General features: G+C 37.2%; 1 protein-coding gene across 1 annotated transcript in view; it reads right to left on the bottom strand.

The window, feature by feature from the left end:
- The window catches only part of KY (kyphoscoliosis peptidase), a 53524-nt gene that overhangs the window by 30813 nt on the left and 1419 nt on the right, over positions 1-21292 (bottom strand). The window contains exons 2-5 of the mRNA XM_087964920.1: positions 13758-13805; positions 9080-9148; positions 8500-8574; positions 4237-4281 (exon numbers count right to left, since the gene is read on the bottom strand). Of these exons, the coding sequence (XP_087821046.1) occupies positions 4237-4281; positions 8500-8574; positions 9080-9148; positions 13758-13805 (237 nt within the window). The remainder of the gene's footprint in view (positions 1-4236; positions 4282-8499; positions 8575-9079; positions 9149-13757; positions 13806-21292) is intronic.

Genomic DNA, 21292 nt, shown 5'->3' with positions numbered 1-21292 from the left:
CACACTGGGAGTGAGAAACACTGACTTAGGTGATGGCAAAGAGCATTTTCTGCATGTCCTTGGACTTTTGCAATACAAATCTGATGGCTGTAGCTGCTAGAGCATATTGTCAATGTACATCAAAAATACAGTGTGTGTGTGTGTGTGTGTAGAAGATCTAAGAAAGTTGTATCTTTGTGAGAAACAAAAGCATTTGTATGTATGTGTGTAAAAGATAGAGCAGGGAAAAAGTCTTTAGCTTTAGCTAAAGCTTATGTTATTTTAATCGTTGCAAGTTTTTTTAGTTGGAAATGTACTTGGGCCTTTGGTTTTTTAAAAAAATCTAATTGCTGTTTATTTTTAATTTCAATGGCAACTTTAATCAACAGGGAGTATGGTAGTCTTTTACATCATTATTCATTTATAAATGAATTCATTTGTAATCTGAAAGATTTATAGCCTAGTATAGGGAAGAGGACAAGTTATTAGTCTTGAGAATATTGAAATGATTTGGGGTTAATCTGAATGAGCCTCAAGCGACCGTTCTGCTGTGTCTCTCTTGATGGCTACAGATGCTTCTGAGTGCAACTTTCTTATGTCGGCACCCGAAAATCTTACCTCTTGACTTCAAGTAGTCACTATTCCATTGAAAAATGAATTAAAGGGAATTAAAGTTCTTATTCAGGCTGTTGCATGAATTAAATTTGGCCATCATCTTCTAATGATTAATGAACAGAAAAGATCAGACTATCCTATTTTTCTTTTCATATTTAATAGAACTGGAAAAATAAAGGGAAGGTTTGATATTTACCATTAAATGCTTTGGTTTCTTTAGTGGAAAATGGAAATCTATTATTAATACTATAAAATTCTCTTTTGCTCAGCCTGTACACAGATGTAAATAAACCTAAATTATAAATTTCCATTTCTGGTGACTTCTTTTCAAGAAAATATTAAATTAACCATAAGTAATGATTAATATTGTGTGTGTGTGTGTGTGTGTGTGTGTGTGTGTGTGTGTGTTTCTATCACACCATTTAAATAATTTGAAAATCTAGGAATGGACAAATAAGCAACAAAATTATTTTCCTGGTGATGTCTTAAAAAATAAAAATGCAACTGAATCTGTAGTTGTGATCCACAGTGCTTGTGCCATGTTTGTAACCAAGCCAACAGCTGATGTTGGCAAAAGAGGCTAACAAACACACAGACAATTTTTTTTTTCAGGCATGTTCAAAATAAAAATAAAATAACTGTAACAGTTGTTCAGTGAAGAAAGTGGCCAAATGCTACTTGCCAACCCAAACTAAAAATTAACTAATCAAACCTAACATGAAATAAAAGGCAGAAACACACAACTCCTGTTTTGACTCTCTGTTCATTCACAACTGGGTATGGTGAATGCAGTATTGCAAGTTAACTCTGATGGGCTCAAGGTTGTCTCAGCCTTCCTTTGAAGGCAGCAAAATGAGGACATAGATTGGGAACAATATATGGACATTGTAAACCACTCAGAAAGTGCTATAAAACACTATGGAATAGTATATAAGTTTAAGTGCTATTGCTATATCTTCCCTCAGACACATGGGAAGAACAGGCTGAAGGAGGAAGAGGGAAGACTAAGATCGAGAAAAAACATAATCGGGGAATGTCCATTTATTTGGAACAAGTTTAAATCTTCAAGACATAATGTCTCACATTCTTTCTGTAAGTAATATACATTCCTGGGTTATCAGGGAGCTTTTTTATTGCCACTAAATACAGGCAAAATTCAAAGATGAACAATAAGTTGTGAACTTTTTTCCACTTTTATAGGTAGCTCATTTGATTTGAGAGTTGCTATTGTGAGTTTCCTGTAAAGCAACAGCAACATATTATAGAGAGAATTTGCAGATGGTCTGGCAGAAGCTATATGTATTATCTTAAGAAATATCAAGAAACTGGTAAGATGCCAGACAACTGGAAGACAGTGGATGTTGTCTCTATCTGCAACGAGGTAGGGAAAACAAAGATTATACATGGAATTCCTTTACCAGCAATAAATAGCCATAGGAGGCATTTTCTTTCTTTTTTTCTAGTGTAATAATGAATTGTGTGGCCTCCTATGAATGTGTGCATGCTTCTGCTTTTTTCCTCAGTTGTTTGTGTGCTTATCCATATTTGTACACAAAAAAGCACAGGGCAGGCAACAAATGCCAGGAGAAGGGGAAATATTTGGCACCATTCCAATTCACTGCCCAAGAGTCTTTGACATAAGGCTGAACTGATGATGGATTTGCTCACGTTCTCTATAGTTCCTGGTTGGACTGACCCATTTACAAGCTCATTTTTTTCTTTTTCTGACATTTTCTGCTGTGCCTGCCATATTTGATCCCATTCTGATTTGTGTTCAGAGAATTTTTCTGCTGGTACACAAATAGACAAATATACAGAAAAAGTTGGTTGGAAAAAATAAAAGGGGGTATGGAAGTGAATGATTTCAATATGGAAGATGCTAAAGCAGATGTTATACAGATTGTAAGCATCTTGAAAATAGTGTAGTAATTATCTGAAAGTCAGCATAGTTTTGTCAATGCAAGTGTTATCAAACTAGCATTATCTTTTAAAAATAAATTCTGGTATTGCTAAAGATGTAACATGTTGATTTTTGCAATGTGTTTGACAGTATATCACATGACATAATGATTAATAAGCTACTTAGGAGTAGACTGAATTAAGTGAAATTAAGCAGATATGTAGCTGCCTTAAAATCATACTCAATGAATGATCATCAGTGGTTCCTCATCACACTGGAATAAGGTGCTGAGTGAGGTGCCATAACATTCAATCCTTGAGCTCTTCAACAAATTTGTTAATAAGTTAGATGAAGTGGTGGAGAGATTGGAATCTCTATTATCAGGCTGCAATAGCAACATGCATTAAAGATTGGGTAAATCTAAAGAATAAAAGAATGTTAATATTAGAAGGACATGCCCTGCAGATTGGCTGGCACGTGTTCATGTGGGAAGGGAAAAACAAATTTCATTTGTATTTCTGAAAACATCAAATTAGAGGTACATTACTAGGGGTTTGGGAAAAACTAAAATGAAACCATTATACAAAGATCCCAGTCTGGATGTCAACCATGGAATCTATGGTATACCTGAATATTTTAGATCTAAACAAGACACAAAGAGCTATTAGATGAACAAGGAAAATTAAAATCTAAGCAGGAGCTTGTGTTACAAGGAACACAAATAGATTGGTGGCCATACCTACACTTCCAAACTAAATATAAGAAAGACATAGAACAGTATGGGATATATTTGGACCAACAAGATTTGGATAAAATTTTACAGTGGCCAGAGAGAAAGATGATTACCAAAATGTATAAATATTTGTTAAGATATAAACTGGAAAAAGAAAACCTAGGGGGCGTGCATAAGCTCACCAACGTGCCTACCGTCCCTGTCCTATTGTTTCTTTTATTTTTCTTATATGTATCCATGTATTCAAAACTATCTTTTACCTATTATCTTGTAACCAATTGACCAACCAAATAAAATAAATAAATAAAGAAGAAACTGTGAAGGAAACAATGATAACCTGGGCCAAAAACTTTGGATATAGTATTAATTTGGCAAATTGGGATGTAAAACATTTTTAACAGCAGAATCAGAGGAGTCAACAATCTGGAGAGTTGGTATCTTCTATTTCTTGGGTGTGTTCAAGTATTTGTCAGGGATACTTTAGTTTGGATCCCTGCAATGAAGGGGATTAGAGTTGTTGGCCAAAATGGATATTTCCAGTTTCCTGATCCCAAGAGTTCCATTTCACAGCAAAATAGAACAAAGTTTGAATGCTGACTTTGTCAACACTGGAATTTTTAAAGCACAAGTTTGTCCACTGAGAACCATACTTTTGTTCATTACCAGCAGAAAAGAATTAGAGGGAATCAAAGGGAAAAATATACCTTTAAATTGGTCATCTCTGCCAAGAATTCTCCCTCTTCTGCATATATTACTTCTGCTCATTTCATATATTGAGAGGAACATTCTAATAAATATTAGGGTTTTTAAAAAAGCTCAAAAGACCAGGTTTCCTAATTTAAATAAAACATTAGTCAATATTTTCTACAGCTCCTGTTAACAGATTAAACCATAATTTACTGAGATACTTTGATAAACTTAAAAAAAAGACTTGCTGAATTACTAAAGTATATAAATTAATTACACAGCCTTGTAGAAATGGGATATAGTATATAGTTAATATAGTTACCGTGCTGATCTTTAGGTTCAGGTGGGCGGGGTTTCACTTGAAAACCTATGAAATTGTGAAAAGAAAATGAACAATTTGGATAGACAGAAAAATGCATACTCTAATATGCTAGCTTGGAAAGTTGTAGAAGATTTGGTAGCACACAACCAGAAAACACCAGGCTGAAAAACCTATTGGAGTTCTTTGCTATTACAGTCTCTACAGAATCTTTCCCCACGATAATAATAGATGTTGAGCAGTGTTTGGGACAAAAACATATACTTTTCCATGAGTATGCATATCAAGGAGTTGATCATATAATCACTATTTTTGTCATAGCTTTGCAAAATTTTCATCTGAAATGGGCCTATTGTTTTACTTAGATTGATATTAATGTTTGATATTTTTCTCTCCCTCTCAATCTATCCACCTCTTTTTTAAAATTATCAAGTATCACAATAGAAAAGCATCAAGAAATTGATTGAATATAAATTGGATGTGATTGGAATGTCCAATTGACCAAAATTAGAAAGCTAGAATTAATTCAAAATTCTCCTCTTACAATAAATAACATTATTGTGGGAATGTGGGGAATCTAGGATATTAATTTCTCTTATGATATTGGATACAACATCTGAAAAACTGATAATGAATTTAAGTATCATTAACTATAGGTGAAAGCAGATTTGACCAAATGGAGAATTGTCAGTAATGCTTAGGCATCATAATCTTATCCATTTTGTATCATTCTTCCATTGAACTGATAGTTTTTAATGAAAACATTTACTGTTGACTATATCTGCAATTACTGTATTTCTTCTACCCCATAAAAAGTATCTAACAGTATTGTTTGAACAAGGGCTTTTGGTAGTGTCCATTTAAAATTTGCCAAGTAAAAAGGCACTTCTTACGCAACTCAATGTTTTCTTTTTCTTTTTCTTTAATGGAAGCAACTTATTTATTAAATTAGGGATCTATAGGTTGCAGTATTTAATCAATCTTGGCTGATCTTTATGAAGAAAGCAGGGTCAGATTTGGATGTTTACAAAAAACCAACCCTACTTTTTTAGAGGGTTTCTAATGAGAATAATTTAACTGAGTTTCCAGACAGCCTTTTTTTGTGAAATTGGGCTGAAAATATAAAAATTACAGAAAATATCAATTTTACATTCAATTTGTAAACTATTGAAAAGCAGTAGGAGAATGAAATTTTATATTTGAAAACCTTGTGTTGCTAAGTGATTATGCACAATTTTTTTTTTAAGCAAGTTTTATTAATTTCAAAAACAAACAAATCATCATCAACCATTACATATTTGAACCTTTTTCCATTATAGATTTAACAAGTCAGATAAAACCTTATCTTATACAATACATTTCTATATTATTTCATCTATTTCTTTCTGACTTGATTATCGTCACTCTCTTTCTATGTTTCTACAAGGTTTCACCAATACTCTCAAAGACATAAACAGACACAAACATACATATAAAAAATCTTTTAGTAAAGTAACTTGGCCCCAGGTACCTCTCTTTATATGGGCTTTAATTATATTCATGCTCATCTTACAGATCATTACCTATTTTGTTTACCATTCTGTATCTTCTATATAAACTTCTCCTCACATTTCACTCTTCATAATTCTATCTTATTCAATCCATCTTAATTTAAATCATTATATTTGTATCTTTTGCCCATCCTTTATTATCCCTCTATCTCATTCCTTATAATGAAAAAAAAAAAGAATTTCTCCTGAAATCACTAATCAGAGTATGATGCCTTTCTATCCTCTCCCTAAATTAATTAGATTAACATTTAAAATAACACCTAATACCCAATTTGATTCTGCTTGGTACATTCTATCTACTAATTTTTACTTTTAGTAACAATAAAAACAGAGTAAAAAATCAAAAATGTTTAAATACATAATATCCTCCTAAATACGTAGTTAAATAATAAATCTAAATAATAAATCTTATAGCATTCTCATTGCCTTTCCCTTCAATATTTTATTACATTTTAAAAATCAACATTTTAATTTCTTATTAACTCTTAAGCCATTCTAATTTTCTATTTCTAATACAAATGTTACAATACCATCTTGTGTACCTTGCAGAATCTTTTTTAAGAAAATTTATGCTTTACCCATTATCCCTAAAAAAGATTCCTCTTTTCCCATCTAATTTTAAAACTTTGTGGCTTTTCTCCGCCTTTCCCCTTTCTTTCTTCCCCCACCAAATCTTCCTACCCCCCCTTCTTCTAACCTCTGTCTTGCCGGCATCCCTTCTCTGTTGTATTCCCTTTTTCTCTTGTTTGCTATCATTGTATTTATTTTGCATCATATTTTTCTCTTTCTTAAATGTTTTTTTAGATCTTAAGTCCTTCATTTTCCTCGCTTTCTTCCTTCCTTCTTTCTTAGATGAATTTTGGGATTCATTGAAGATGGCGTCTTCATCTTCTTCTTGTTGTTCTTCTGCTTCCATCTGTATTGTCTGTTCATAGTTAACCAACGCCATTTCTAAAAATAGAAAAGCTTTTTCCATACCATCTTTACAGGCTGCTTTTGTTTGCTCATATTCATCCCTCAGTTCCTCAAAGGAAAAAGCCATTATAGATCTTTTCTTTTCTTTTTTCCCTCTTTCTTCTCACACCAACCAAAATATTCCAAAAGAAAACTAAGACAATCCCAAAGTCCACAATCCTCAATCAATCCAAGCCAAGCCAAAATTCCCCCTTTCTCTTCCAGGGGTAGTATCAGACAAAGGAAAAAAGAAAATTCAAATCTGTGTTTTGAAGCCTTATTAAGATTTTATTTCTGTTTTCAAATCCTTAAGGCATCTCCTCCAACAAAATCCAACCAGATAAATATATTTTTTGTCCTCTTCCTTCCGACTTGTCCCAAAAAGCTAGTTTTATCTGAAAAAAAACAGGTTTCTCAATATCCATTTATTAATTCCGTCGGGGGGGAGAGTAAACTTTCCTTTCAGCACCTCAGAATTGCCGCTTATTTTCTCTTGTGGAAAGAATCATCCAAAAAGCCATCATTTTCAGGAATTAAATTAAATATATCTTAGAGTCCTGGATCGATCAAGAAGACTTTCACTTTTAAAAACTTTCTCCTCTTCCTCCTGCGCATACTTGCCCAGCTGCCGGCTTCTTTGTGGCGGCCATTACGGACCGCCGCTGCACTGTCTTGGTAAAAGGGGGTTCTGCCAGCCAGGGAGGGAGTCTGCAGCACCCCCAAACCCTTTTCCGGATCCCCCCTACCTTCAGCTGCCCCTGCAGGGCAGCCTTGCTCCGCACTCTTTCGGATCGGAGCCCCAAAAATGGCTAGCGCGGCAGGGATCGTGCAGCTTCGCGAATCCCTACCGCTCGCAAAGCCGACAAACCGGAAATTCCGTGATTATGCACAAATTTTCACGTTTATCATACCTTTTCTTCGGGAAATATAAAAAGCCAAACTTTAACCTTTTTTGAGCCGCAATATTTTTGGCCAACTTTGCTCTAGATGGAGATTGCTCATGAAAATGTATTTATTATTTTGTTTAATAGAGCACAAAAAGTTGTACAAGATGGTCAAATTTTGTTTCTGTCAACAACATTATGTCTCAAAGTTGCTGGAACCTCACAGTCATACTGTAGAAGGCTGCAGTATGGGGTCACACAAATGACTATGTCTGTGCAAGTATTGCATTGGCAAATGTAACACTTTACCAATGTTCATTGGGGACATGTGTGCATGTTCACACAAAATTTCATCGAAATCCATGATGGTTGAGCAGGGACCCCCGGACCACTTAGAATATGCTCATATCTCATAGAATTGATTTCTTAATGAGAAGGAGTACAGCCCTAATAATCTATTTGCAAATTAGTTTGAAGCTAATTCGTTTCTTTAATTGGGAAACATAGGCTACCTATAAATCTTTAGAACCAAATTTTTAAAAGGGAGGAATTGCTTAGAATCAGCTTCTTTTCTGTGCTGTACTGTACTGTTAATTTATATAGTGCTCTCAATTACTGAAAGCATTTCACGTACATTACTTCTTGTCAGCTTTACGACTGGTCTATAAAGTAAGTCATTATTGTCATATTACAGAAAGGGGAATTCAGGCTGAAAGTGAGTAGTTTGGCTAAAACCAGCTAGTGATTTCTTAGCAATATGCAGATATAAAATAAGGATTTTCTGATACAAGCACTGTGTAATGCCAGCTGTCTAATATAGTATGATTTAAACTAATTTCTCTTTTACTAAGGCAGCCTGTTTTTATAAAGCCACATACCTTTCTCAGAGGAGATATTCTTGAATAACTGTGGAGTAGAATTACTATTATGAACTTCTACTGTCACCTGGGTTCCTAAAATAAATAATAATTTTGTAGTCATTGAGTTTTGGAAAAGACACTTCAGATTGCACAGCATGCAAAGTGAAAATATACATAGAAAAGGCAGTTCCACACCTCTTTTTTCCCAATACAACTTGCTAGGTGACCTCCAAACCTGAGGTCATTTAATTATAGGAAAGGGCAGGGATAAGAGCTTGGCAACTTTTGTGAAAGAGCAGGCTTGGGAAAAACTAGGCAGCAGCACAAACTTGTGTGAATAAATTTCTGTTCAATCAACTTCCATCCAATATTGAGTAATTCCCTTCTTCCACCTCACATTGTCATCAAACACCCCAGCCTTTGAACAATAAAGACAACAGTGGAAGGGGGAGGATGAAAGCCCTCTATAGTGAGTAGATTTTCACAGTACCAATAAAGGAGAATATTTGTAGCCCAGGATTGAAATGAGAGGCCCTTGGTGCTCTCTGAGCTTGGTTGTTTACTTTATTTGGTTATTTACTTGTTTTTAGCCACCTACCTTTCTCAGAGGAGATCTCAAATAACTGTGTAGTAGAATTACTATTATAAACTTCTATTGACTGGGTTCCTAAAATAAATAAAAATTTTGTGGTCATTGAGTTTTGGAAAAGACACTTCAGATTGCAGGGCACACACATGTGTTATCCCTTAGATACAAAAAGTGAAAATATACATAGAAAAGGCAGTTCCACACCCCTTTTTCCCCAATGCAACTTGCTAGGTGACCTCCAAACCTGAGGTCATTTAATTACAGGAAAGGGCAGGGATATATGCTTGACAACTTTTGTGAAAGAGGAAGCTTGGGAAAAACTAGGCAGCAGCATAAACTTGTGTGAGTAAATTTCTGTTCAATCAGACAACTTCCATCCAATATTGAGTAATTCACTTCTTCCACCTCACTTTGTCATTAAACATCCCAGCCTTTGAACAATAAAGAAAACAGTGGAAGGGGGAGAATGAAAGCCCTCTATAGTGAGTAGATTTTCACAGTACTAATAAAGGAGAATATTTGTATTTTAGGATTTAAGTGAGAGGTCCTGGGTGCTCTCTGAGCTTGTTATTTAGTTGCAGACCTTTCATTATCCAAACTGGGTAACATCATCAGAGAGCATCAAAGACCCCATAGATTTTCACAGTAAGATGCAACCTGTACAGATAGATACACATGCAGGCATAAGCCAGAAAAATAACTCTGGTTCACATACCGTGTTGCCGGCGTATAAGACGACTGGGCGTATAAGGCGACCCCCAACATTTCCACTCAAAATATAGAGTTTGTTATATACTTGCCGTATAAGGCGACCCCCCACTTGGAGCGGTGCGGCGGAGGCGGCCTCTTAGGAAGTACTTTTGTTGCATGCCCAGATACGGTGCTGCCTGCGTTGGTGGGGCACTTTATATCGGGAGACCTTCCACCGTTGCTTCTCCCTTCTCCCTTGCTGCCGCCCGTCTTCCCTTTGCTTTGAAGGTAAAGCGGAATTATTTTACAAAGCCTCCCCTGCCCGAGAGGGCAGCCCATAACGTGGGGAAGCTAATTTCCCGGGGCCTCTTCCGTTCCTCCCGACCTCCCTACACTGCGCGCCTCTGACGCGCCGGTCCCTTCAGCCCAGTGACCTTTTCCACCTCAAAGAAAGGCCAGGCGGGAGCCGCTCGCAGCGGAAACAGCCACCACCCTTAGCCCGACGCGGGAGAAGCAGGCGAGGTTAGCGCCCGCCAGCCCGTCCTTCCTACCTTTGGAGGCACCTGCACGGAGCGCCTCCGCGGCTCGGTTTCCCTACCGGCGGGTCCTCCTTTCGTGCGGAGGGCTGCGGGGGAAGGCGCTCGCCGAGAGGATCTCTCCCTCTCTCTCCCGCAAGGTCAACATCTGCGCTGCAGAGGAGAGGGCTGCAGCCGGTTCCTCCTGCTTGCTGAGTGGTGGGGGAAGCCGCGGCCCGCCCGTGCGAGATTTGCGAGGGGCAGGAGGAGGCACGCACACACCCGTGGCTCACTTTCCCAGCTCTGCCCAACCCTTATGGCTCTGGCGCGGCCTGGCGGAGCTCAGCGGCGCCTCCCGCTGGACCCTCCGCTCATCCTGCCAGGGCCGCGCCAGAGCCATGGGGTTGGGCAGCTGGTGAGCAGCAGTGCGTGCTGCCTCCTTATTCATTTTACAAGTTCATCAACCTTTTGTTCAACTATTTAAAGTTCCTTCAGATCCTGTTTGTTTTCTATTATTTTGATTGCTGTTCATTTGTCTGTTGATTTGTTTGATATTAAAAGACACAGAATTACTTTTCAGGAACTGATTTCTTATATAACTATGCCACCTTCTTGTTTTCAATAAAAAATATATTAGAGGATCAATCTCAGTCCAGCTCATTTTTTCCCCAGAATAGAGCTGCAAAGAATAAAATGCTGGCAAGAATTAAAAACATGTTATGACAGCTGTATTTCCTTGCCTTTAATATTTCCTCATCAAACAGGGAAATTTAGCTGAGAGCCTCTGGGCATTTACTGGTGTATTTTAGGATTTCTTGTAGTGCCTTTGCAAACACTGAAACCAAGTAATTGCTCTGTCAGTCCTTCCTTCTCTTTTGAAGAAGGAAAGGGTATTCCTCCCCCTTCATTCTATTACAGGTGAATCCTTTCTCTTTGAGATATACCTTAATTATGCTTATTAGATTTGTTTCCTGGGCAAAAAGGTTTCTGAAAAAGTGTGAGGCGATTGGGATAGCAGGGAACAAAGAATAAAGTGCCTGAAGGTTCATAAATTGGAAAGGAGAATAAAGGTCAGTTGTCAATTCTGGCCACAGTAAGTAGGTATAATTATCCTATCATACATAGAGTTTTATATAAGGTACAGACATTACTATTTTCCATTTGTACGTCTTTCCAGAAAAGAAACAAGATTATAGATATGTATAGCTTTGACTTATTCCATTTGGAAGCATATTCAATTTTGGAAGCATATGAAATCTTAAAAATTATGGTAAAGTGCGTGCAGTATTACCAAGTCTGATCTTTGGTTCTCATTGGCCTCAATAAAGTTTATATCAAATGCAGGCAAACTTTTTGTTACACAGTGTGCAATATCTTTGCCCCTCTTTTCTTTGCAAACAGGATTAGGAGTCTTTTAGAGTCAAAATGGAAAAATGCTTATATCCTCCAAATGGAACAAAAAAGCCCCTATGACACACACATCCCTTAATGAGGTCACATATCACCTGTCATCTATCAGCAACCTCAAATAAAGATATAGATAAACTGCTTATAGATAAAATAAGCTTTTTCTGCTGGCATTTGACCCTTGGGCTGCAATTGATTAAATGACTTTCTCCAGGAGATCAGCTGGCACTGACAAGCAAACATAAAATGGAACCCTTTCAAGATAAGAAGAAATCACAATACTTCACTTTGAGACCAAGCCCCTAATAAAATTCCACATCAAGGAAGAGATTTAACACACACACACCACAAAACAAGGAATGGATCCTCCTCTCCTGGACTTCACATGGATTTCACTTGTGCCCAGGAAAGAAACATGTCAATTTACATATCTAAAATACTTCACATCAAAGTCCAACACTTTTCAATTAAAGCCCTTTGTTACTATAAGTACTACCATCCTTAGCTTCCTAACCTTGTAGCCTACCTTCCACAGCTGTTTTTTTGCTGTTTTTTTACAGAATAAAATTTATTTCCTCTTCAACTAGGCATCATCTGCCCATTTATTCAGCCACAAAATAGACCAGAATTTTCTTTAACACTGTGTCTTGAGCAATTTTTAAAGATATTCTGCTGGTGCACGCACAAACACACACACACACACACACACAGACACACACACATTTCAAAATGCCAAAAAGGTGAAAGATGGTCCTGCTAACTCTAATGCAGATACAACAATCTACCATTTATTACAGTTCTTTATCAATGGGATATTTTAAGGGACATAATTACCACAGACCATCAATGGAAAAAGCCTTCATCAAAATATGGTTCAATGTTTGACCAGTAGGATCAGTAAGTTTCCTTCAGGCTAGCAGAACTGATAAACTAAGTAATTATTGTAATAATAATATCAATATTTTGAGTTCTCTTATCCTCCTTTCAACTAAGTTATTGATTTCAATGAAAATAAAGAAAATCAGGGTGCTTCAATTAGCATTCTGCCTCAAGACCTCTTTAAATGTTAATAGAGCTTGCCCCCATTGGGCATTCTTTGGATATGCAGTTCCTGGTTTTCCCACAAAGATCCTACTTTTTTTATCACAAAGATCCTACTTTTTTATATATTCAAAATCTGGGAATTCTGGGCAATGCAGGTATCGATTTCTATGGCTGGTGAGAGTGTTCCAAGATTCCCACCATAAGTATTTTCCAGCTCTTTTTAAGATTTTGGAGATAGAACCCAGTATTGTTTATAAGCATGTCTCACTGAGCTACAACTCTTCATGTCAGGAGTCCAACAAATTCACCCCATTCAAATTTTAGTTGACACTTCAATTTTCAGGAAGCTACACTTTCTACAGGCATCTGGTAAATCAGGGATGGAGACTGAATGTTGGATTAAATGAGTCTTTGGTCTCATCAAGATAAACAATTCTCCCATTTGCATTAAAATAAGATTCATAGCTGATATGAGCTGGTATAAGAAAAATTTTCTAACAGAAAATACAGTTCCAGGTTGACCTGCTTTGGTTACTTCAATAATTCAGGTCTAAAGGAATCCTTTTAATGTAGGAACATATTAATTTAAGATTTTTTTCAAGCTTTTGATTTTTTTAAAAACATGGGTAACAAGGCCACTGTCCACATGTTGAATGGAAAAAGTATATGTTAAAAGGTGAACTTGAATCTATCAGCCCTGATCTTTCCAGCAACCATTCCAGGGGAAGTTCTGTTTGCTTGTGCTTGAATGCCAATACAATTTTGCACGATCTTTCTCTGTTAACTTCCTGCTGGATAGAGAAGCTTGGGAACTAATGGAATAAAATCAGGAAGCATAACCCCATCTCTTTGACACAAATGTAATTCCACTTCAGGTGGAATATATGAACAGAATTATAATGCCTTTACAGACTTTTCTATTGCTTTCCAAATCTTTTCAAGTGCTTCATAATTTTTATGTTATTCTAGGGAATGAAAATTGCAGAAACATAGGGAACTAGCGACTCATTTGTGAATAGTTTGCCACCTACCTTGAGGCGAGCAGGTTGTAATTACTTGTTTCTTGCAAAAAACACATCCTGGAGGAAGAAATATATATATATATATTAAGTGACAGAAGTAGTGTGAAATTGGGTGAGTAGAAACAAATAGGATCTAGACCTAACTGTTGTATATTGTTGCCTCATAACTATACCCCACATTTAATGATTACTGAGTGCACTTAATTCTCATTTCTGCTTGTTTCTTTCCTCCCTCTTCCCCTCCCCTCCCCTGCCTACTTTGCCCTCTCTCTCTTTTTCTATCTTCCTAGATTTTTTGTAAAATCTTATTTCTAATTTTGTTAACCTCAAAATTCTGCAAGCTTTCCTGGGGACAATAGAAAGCCACGATTTCTTAACCAAGAAGTGGCCATTTGTAATAAATCACCATAATAATCTCATTTGGCTCTCATGTTTCAGTTCAATTCAATCATCAAAAGCATTGGCCATTACTTTACAAATATATCTCTAGTTTCTTGTTTCAAATCATTAAATATCTTACCACATACATTTCACACTTAAAATTCACTGCTCTCCCAGAAGTTCCTTTGGGAGATTATTCCAATTCCTTAATCAATTCCTTACTTATATATTCTCTTCAGGCTGATTCTCATTCAACTTGCAGGAATCTGCCATTGGAAATTCTTATCTTTATCAAGGCATTCCAACTACACTTCATCTTAGTCCTTAGATCTGTAGTGGGTTAGAAAAGCCTTTACAGATCCTATGGCTCCCAAGATAGAAAAAAAAATGCCTACTGAAATATATACAAAATACTTCTAAATATCTCTTGAGTGTTTTGGTTTGTCACACCTAATTTATGTGAAAGTTAAAAAAATTATCAAGAAATGAGGACAACAAGGTGAATGAAACTCCTGCAGTTTAAGTTCAAGGCATTCTGTTAACAGAAAGTGCAGAGGAGAATCTTCAGCTTATATTTATACTTTGTAGTAAACATCTATTATTTGTTCCAAATGAATAAGAAGTGTGCCTTATGCCTTCTTGAACTCTGCTTTGATCTGTAAAAATGTAATAATATTCGTCTTTAATCTTAAGCAAACTGGCAAAACTTTAATTTGATTCTTCTCAGCTTTTGTTGTGACAAGGTGGTTTGCCAAGGTTTGACCTTGGAGACTATTACATATTTTTATTTTTTTATTAGCCTATAGGCCATATCAACGTACAGGTTCAAGCACATATTACCATAAAATTCTAAGCAAACAGTTTAAAATGAGAATAGGATAAAAAAACAATAGTTATAGGATAAAATACAATAATTTAATACATAAACATGTAAAATAGAATAAAATGACATAAAATTATATTTCTTTATCCCTCCTGCAATCTACCACAATCAGGCCCACATATGCCGATTTCAGAAGTCAGAAATGGGTTTCCTGGAGGCAAGGTGGTCTGGCTTGGTTGGTTGGCTAGGTGGTAAGAATTCCGGATGTCAACTTGACATTGGAGCTGGTCAATATTAACTATGCTTCCCATAGAGACAGTTATTGAGAGATTTGGTATTTCTCCTTGTGAGTTGCAAATTTTGTTGCTCCTCTTTATCTTGATTGCCAGTGTTCCTCTACTTTTGTTCTAAGATTGACATTTCTTCAGGTGAGCGGGTACTCCGGCTTTCCTTCTCCTTGTCTAGTTGTTCTACTGAATGGTTAATTTGGACTTGTACTGTTAAGTCCTGTTAGATGTCCCTTTCCTTTCCTTTTTGTTTTGCACCTTTTCTTTTTATTTATTGGGGCTTGAATGCTTTCAGAAGCCTGACGTGATAGCAATTCCACATAGGAACTGCCAGAAGGAAGCAAAACATTCAAGCTTTCTGTTGCACTAGTTGTTGACCTCAACATTTGACCAATTATTTCAATCTCCGTTCGTATGTTCTCTTGGGCAAAGAGTATGCAAACTGGTGGACTAACTCTTCCTCTCATCCATGAACTGAACTTTTCCATTGTGTAGGTTAAATATTCTTTTTTATTGTCCTTATTTTTCTTCTAACGTTAGTTGAGGGATTGTTTGTTTGGCCATTAATATTTTGCAATTCCCAAGGGATGTCGACCTCCCTCACTGTCTTGGTTCTCAGCCCCAGTTTAACAGGGACTGAATTTGGGTGGTGTGAAATACCCATCTTGGCCAAATACAAACTTTCCCATCTTGGCCTAATACAAAGTTTCTTTAGGGAGGTTTCAAGTCTGAATAGCATTGATGCAGAACAATCTTCTGAAAGGTTAGCAATATTCTTTTGCAGCCTTGTCTATGGAGGAGCCAAGAAATATCTGTTAGCTCATTGGAATATACCCTGCAGCATGAGAGTTGGGATAGAGAGATCAAAATCACTCTCCTGTTATGCCACCTACAGAAGGGTGTTAGCAACTTGCAGTAAGATTCTATGTCTCTGCAAGACCATCCTCTTCACCACATCCTCTCTGCCCTGAGGCCCTCAGTCCACACAGGCTGGCCAAACATCATGGGTAAGCTTTGGAATGTGAGCTTTGCTGTTTGCTTCTTCATCTAACTTATTAATATGTTTTCCCATTAGACTCTTTAGTTCTTTAATCCCTCCATTTGCTTCCAGGAACTGGTCAACTATGGCAGAAGACTGTTTGTGCTATTAGTCAGCAATTCTTGGTGACCTAATCCAAGTCTCCTTTACAATTGTTCCTAATATTATTCTTGTCCTCTCACTCCACCAGCTTCTACTATAGCTGGAACTCCCTCCTCCACAGAGATGCAATTGTCCTCTTCCCAATCCAGTAAGAGGCTAGATTTGTTTGGAAGGGTGGGGGTGGGGGAAAGAAAAGAGAAAAGGAGTCTTACTTGCAATGTCCATTATCCAGGAAAAGCATTTATTCTTGGGTTGGGTTGGCCTTGTCTCAGCCATGTTGTCTCCGAGAGGTTTGCCTGTTACAATTTGCTGCCTGACTATCACAGGTCTGCTAAAAATACTTATACTGAAAAAGTACAAGGTCCAAACAATCTTATCAGTCCTGGAGCAGCATTTCCTCCTCTGTTGGAAACTATTGAAGTTTATACAAGTTACCTACTTACACCTAGCTACATATACAGTAGTTAGTTACACATTGAATAGTTTAAATGTTGACTATATTGCATAATGTATTCTATTCAGCAACCATACTGAATCAAGCTGGCTCTTCATTACAAAATGGTTACTCCTAAAATCCAAAGAGCCAAATAAGAGCCAAATCAGATGACATATAACATTTGTAATACTGTTTTCAGTTTTATGACTTGTTTCTCTCTTTGTGGTTTTCTTGGTAAAAAAATATGCTAACATGCTAGCAAAATAATTCATATATATTATGGATTTTTATATCCTTAGAATAAACAATGAAGATATTTAGTGGTGGGCAGTTTCTGATTATTATGAACCACCACCAACAGGAAGGAGGAGCAAGGAACAAGTAGTCAGAAATATTCCATGGAGTATCACTTGGTAAAGTAGTGAAGAAGGCCTTGGAAAAGATATTCAAATGATCTAATGCAGGGGTATCAAACTCAAGGCTTGAGGGCTGGATCTGGCCTTCGGGGCTGCCCTAGAAACAATGAAGGACCAGCCCACAGTGCCTCTGCCAGCGGGTGGCCCTTCTGAGCTCTGTTTTCACTGGCAGAGGGTTGCAGGGGGCCATCCAGGCCAAAATCAGAGCCTGGGCACCAGCTTTCTTTGGCAGAGTGCTCAGGATACCAGAGGCGTCCCTGACACGAGGGATGCTGAGCTGGCTATGCCCTCCCTGGCCACACCCACCTTGACTGCCCAAGGTCAAACACAACTCTGATGTATCTGGCAATGAAATCTGGTTTGACACCCCTGATCTAATGTGTCTGCATCTACAAAGATCATAACAGGGTAGGCAATAATATTCCTTAAATACAGTACTCTTCTAAAATAACTATATATGGCATCCGTAAAATTGTGGGATTAGGTGGGACTTTTTATGTAGAAAAACTCTTGAGTCTACACCAAGAAAATGTCTAAGATCCATACTACCAGCTATATCCCAACTTTAAAAAGTAAGGAAGATGACCTTGATAGAGTTATGAAAGATCTGTGGCAAGGGCAAAAATGTGTAAACATATTTTAAGTCCAATACAATCAGATTTGCAAGATTGTTGTCAGTCCCATTGGTTAGACCCATCAAGACATCAAAACTACTTTTGTTGAGATTGGCTATACTAATGATAGAACCTTGCAAACCTGATTTGCTGTATGTCTTCCTCCTGGTTTTTGCCTAAGCCACTTCCAAATGTTATCTGGATTTAAAATATTTTTCATATTTTTCACCTCTTGTCAGCCAGCCTCCCCCCCAATACACTGACAAGACCATCTTCTTTACTCTCCAAATTGACACAGTAGGTAGACCTGAGAACAGGAGTGCCCAAAATAGAAGTAAGTTATTACAAATTGGCTGGAAGTAACATTTTTCTTTAATGGCCTGGTTTTATTAATTTGGAAGAGCAATCATTTCTCATCATGGATACCAACAGTAAATCAAAGACAGGGGTGCTCTGTGCTCATTACAGATTTGCTTTCATCTGGCATCTGGCTTGACCCCCCCAAAAAAAACACCAGTCCTTAAAAGGTTGAATGATACTGAATATCAAACCAAAGTTAGCACCCCTTCCTGAACTGCCCACCCTGACAGTGAGAGGCACATGGCAATCCACACAGGTTAAACTTCCCTGTGTTAAGAAAGGTGTTTATTTTAAAGCTAGGCACAGTATATTTCTATTGACTTTATTACAGAACAGATTCAGCAAACACTTACTAACAGAACACCTTTGTTCTTATGAAGCTTAGGAAATAGAAACCATCCAACATGCATTGTTTATTGCAGTTTTTAAGGGGATCTGTTTAAGGATTACATATTGCTCCTGACGCAATACAGTACATCCTAAGTCAAAAGTATATTACGCTAATCCTCTTCTTTCAGGATCAAACTATGCTATGACCAGTACAAAAACCAAATTTTGTGTGGCAGCAGTGAAAGCATGGCAACAACTAGTGCAACTAGTGTGGTAGTCAAAACTTATTGCATAAATTTTATTTTATTAATTTTACCAGGGGAAAATGGTATTTTTGATTAAAATAGTACATTTGATTTGCTTTTGAGGTAAGCCACTTTTTTTTATAGTCGAGGATTATACTTCTTAAATTTGCCTTGTTTAGTGACTAGACCACATGGCTCTTCTGTCCTGGCTGTGCATATTTTGTACTACTTTAATTGCTGACTTCTATTCTTCCTCAATAACAAGGCTAAGGAATCCTTAGGATTTTAATGGGGTCAAATTAAGAAGAAGGATTGGTGGATTCTCCTGCTTTTCTTCCTTCCAAGTATCATTTTTGGACAGAAAAACAAACCATAAACCATCCTTAAAGTGTGATAGTGCTAGGCTGAGCAAATATAGGCAAGTTCTTTGAACGGTGGACTTTGGTTAACAATCAAATTGCACAAATAGGTCATAAAAGAGGAGGTGCATTTTAATTATGTCTACTAAGCACATGAAGATTTCTGATAATTAATTATGCAGATAAAATTGTTGGGAACTATTTACAAAGTGGTGGAAGTTGACGTAAATCCCTACAATCAAACTAAGAAATGAACTTGCATGATGTTCCTGGTGAACTTGGTACCTACTTCTTGTGACTTGATGCCTGAAGCTCAATTTTTCTTTAACTTTAGTTTGTATTAGATTTTATTATTGTAATCAAAAGGCTGGCAAGAAAGCACAATAAGAGAATCTTCCTGTGGACCATTTCTGTAATGTGTTGGCTCAAGGGAAAATCTTCCACTGTGTCCATCGCTATGGATTTTCCTTGTTTGGCAACAAACACACATAGCCTAGCATGCTTTGATTGATCCTGCCTGCTGCAGCTGACCCAGGCAGACCACAGAGAGTGATGGCTGAATCAGCTGCTGACGGAACATCAGAATGGTTTGATACACTACACTTCTTTATAAACAACAGACCCAAACCAACACAGAGTCTGTTCATATTATATAAGACCAGCACTTTGCTTCCTCTTCTGTTTACTGGCAGAATAGAAAAACAGAATAAAGAAGCATTCTTAGGCGATTGCTTCAATTCCCTTCACTTGTCTACTAAAGATCTTTCTGCTACAATATTCTATGAGCCTTTCTTCATTAGTTATTTACACAGCCACTGGAATGGCTAGGTAAGCACACTTTTATTCCATTCTGATTTATCCTGTTATGCCATGAATCTTCTTGTCATGTCACAAATGTCACCATAATCAATACTTATGTCACTAGATAATGTGCTATTTGCCAAATGACATCATTTATTTATTTTCATTTTTATATCAAATTCAAAGACTGCCATCTCATTCATGCAAGTGCTATCATTTTGACATAATTTTGGCTGTGAATTCCACAATTGAATTATCTGGTGGATAAAAAAATGTTTAGGGCTAAGCAAGAAATTTGAAAGAGATAACATGAGCAGAGCATTCTCTTTGAACGATTAAAGCACTCACATCATTTAGAAAAGTCTATATTTTCCAGTTGTTTCCACACATGTTTGAGTGCATAGCCTCTGCTTGTATCCACAAGAGAAGCTGTGTCTAGCCCTGCAGATAATATATTTGTACAAAACACAAAAAAGCAACTGGAGAAGCCTTTCAATCACACAAGATTTCTTAAGAACACAGCTGTTTTAACTGTGCATGGAAAGACGCCTTGCTTTGGTTTTAATAGTGTGACAAAGGGCAAAACTTTACTCAGTTTTAGATAATCATACACAACTGCATGTCTGAAACTGTATGAGGGTGATTTAAGAACAGTCCCACTAAAGATTATTAGATTAAAAGATAGGATGACCAGCCCAAGGTCCCAGCCTTAGTTTTGCAGATTATATTGCTGAAATTCAGCAGCAAATTGTTGGTGCTTTTGTTCCTGTGATTCTACAATATTAAATCTATACACTTTGCAAAGTTAATCTTAAAAATAAAGATGTTAAGGCAACATTTCCAGCTTGGGGGACCAGTGGATATGGCAGAGGTGGCAGAAGTGGGGTGGGGGAAGAGGATAGTTTCATGTGTGCACACCACTTTTACAAATGTAACATTGTGCGTGTGCATGCTCGTCCACCAGTTCTGTGGTCCAGTTCTGAATGGAATCCTTATGTTAAGGCTCTGTTAGGTTAAATAAACACTTTGTGTAATTAGCCACCACTCTTCAAATAGTCTCTCTCCCTCCATCTCTCTTTCTGTCATCTTCCTCTTCCTCCTCCTCTTCCCTCCTCCCTCCTCCTCTTCCTCCTCGTCTCTCCCCCTCCCCTTCTCATAAGAACAACAAACAAAAAAACCAGCAACATTACCTCTAGTGAAACCACTGAATTATCACCCCATGGCTTTAATTCTTTTTAAACACATATCACCCCTACAGGGTATGATCAAAAAAGCCAAGATGGCAATCACAACTCTGTAATAAAAGCTCTCCTGTTTTTTAAGTGAGATTTTTTTACTGTACCCTGTGGAC

The sequence above is a fragment of the Notechis scutatus genome, chromosome 4 (genome assembly GCF_049901735.1).
Source record: "Notechis scutatus isolate UNSWTSFEM ecotype Mainland chromosome 4, rNotScu1.2, whole genome shotgun sequence".
Classification (NCBI taxonomy): Eukaryota; Metazoa; Chordata; class Lepidosauria; order Squamata; family Elapidae; genus Notechis; species Notechis scutatus.
This window is presented reverse-complemented; position numbering and strand designations above follow the sequence as displayed.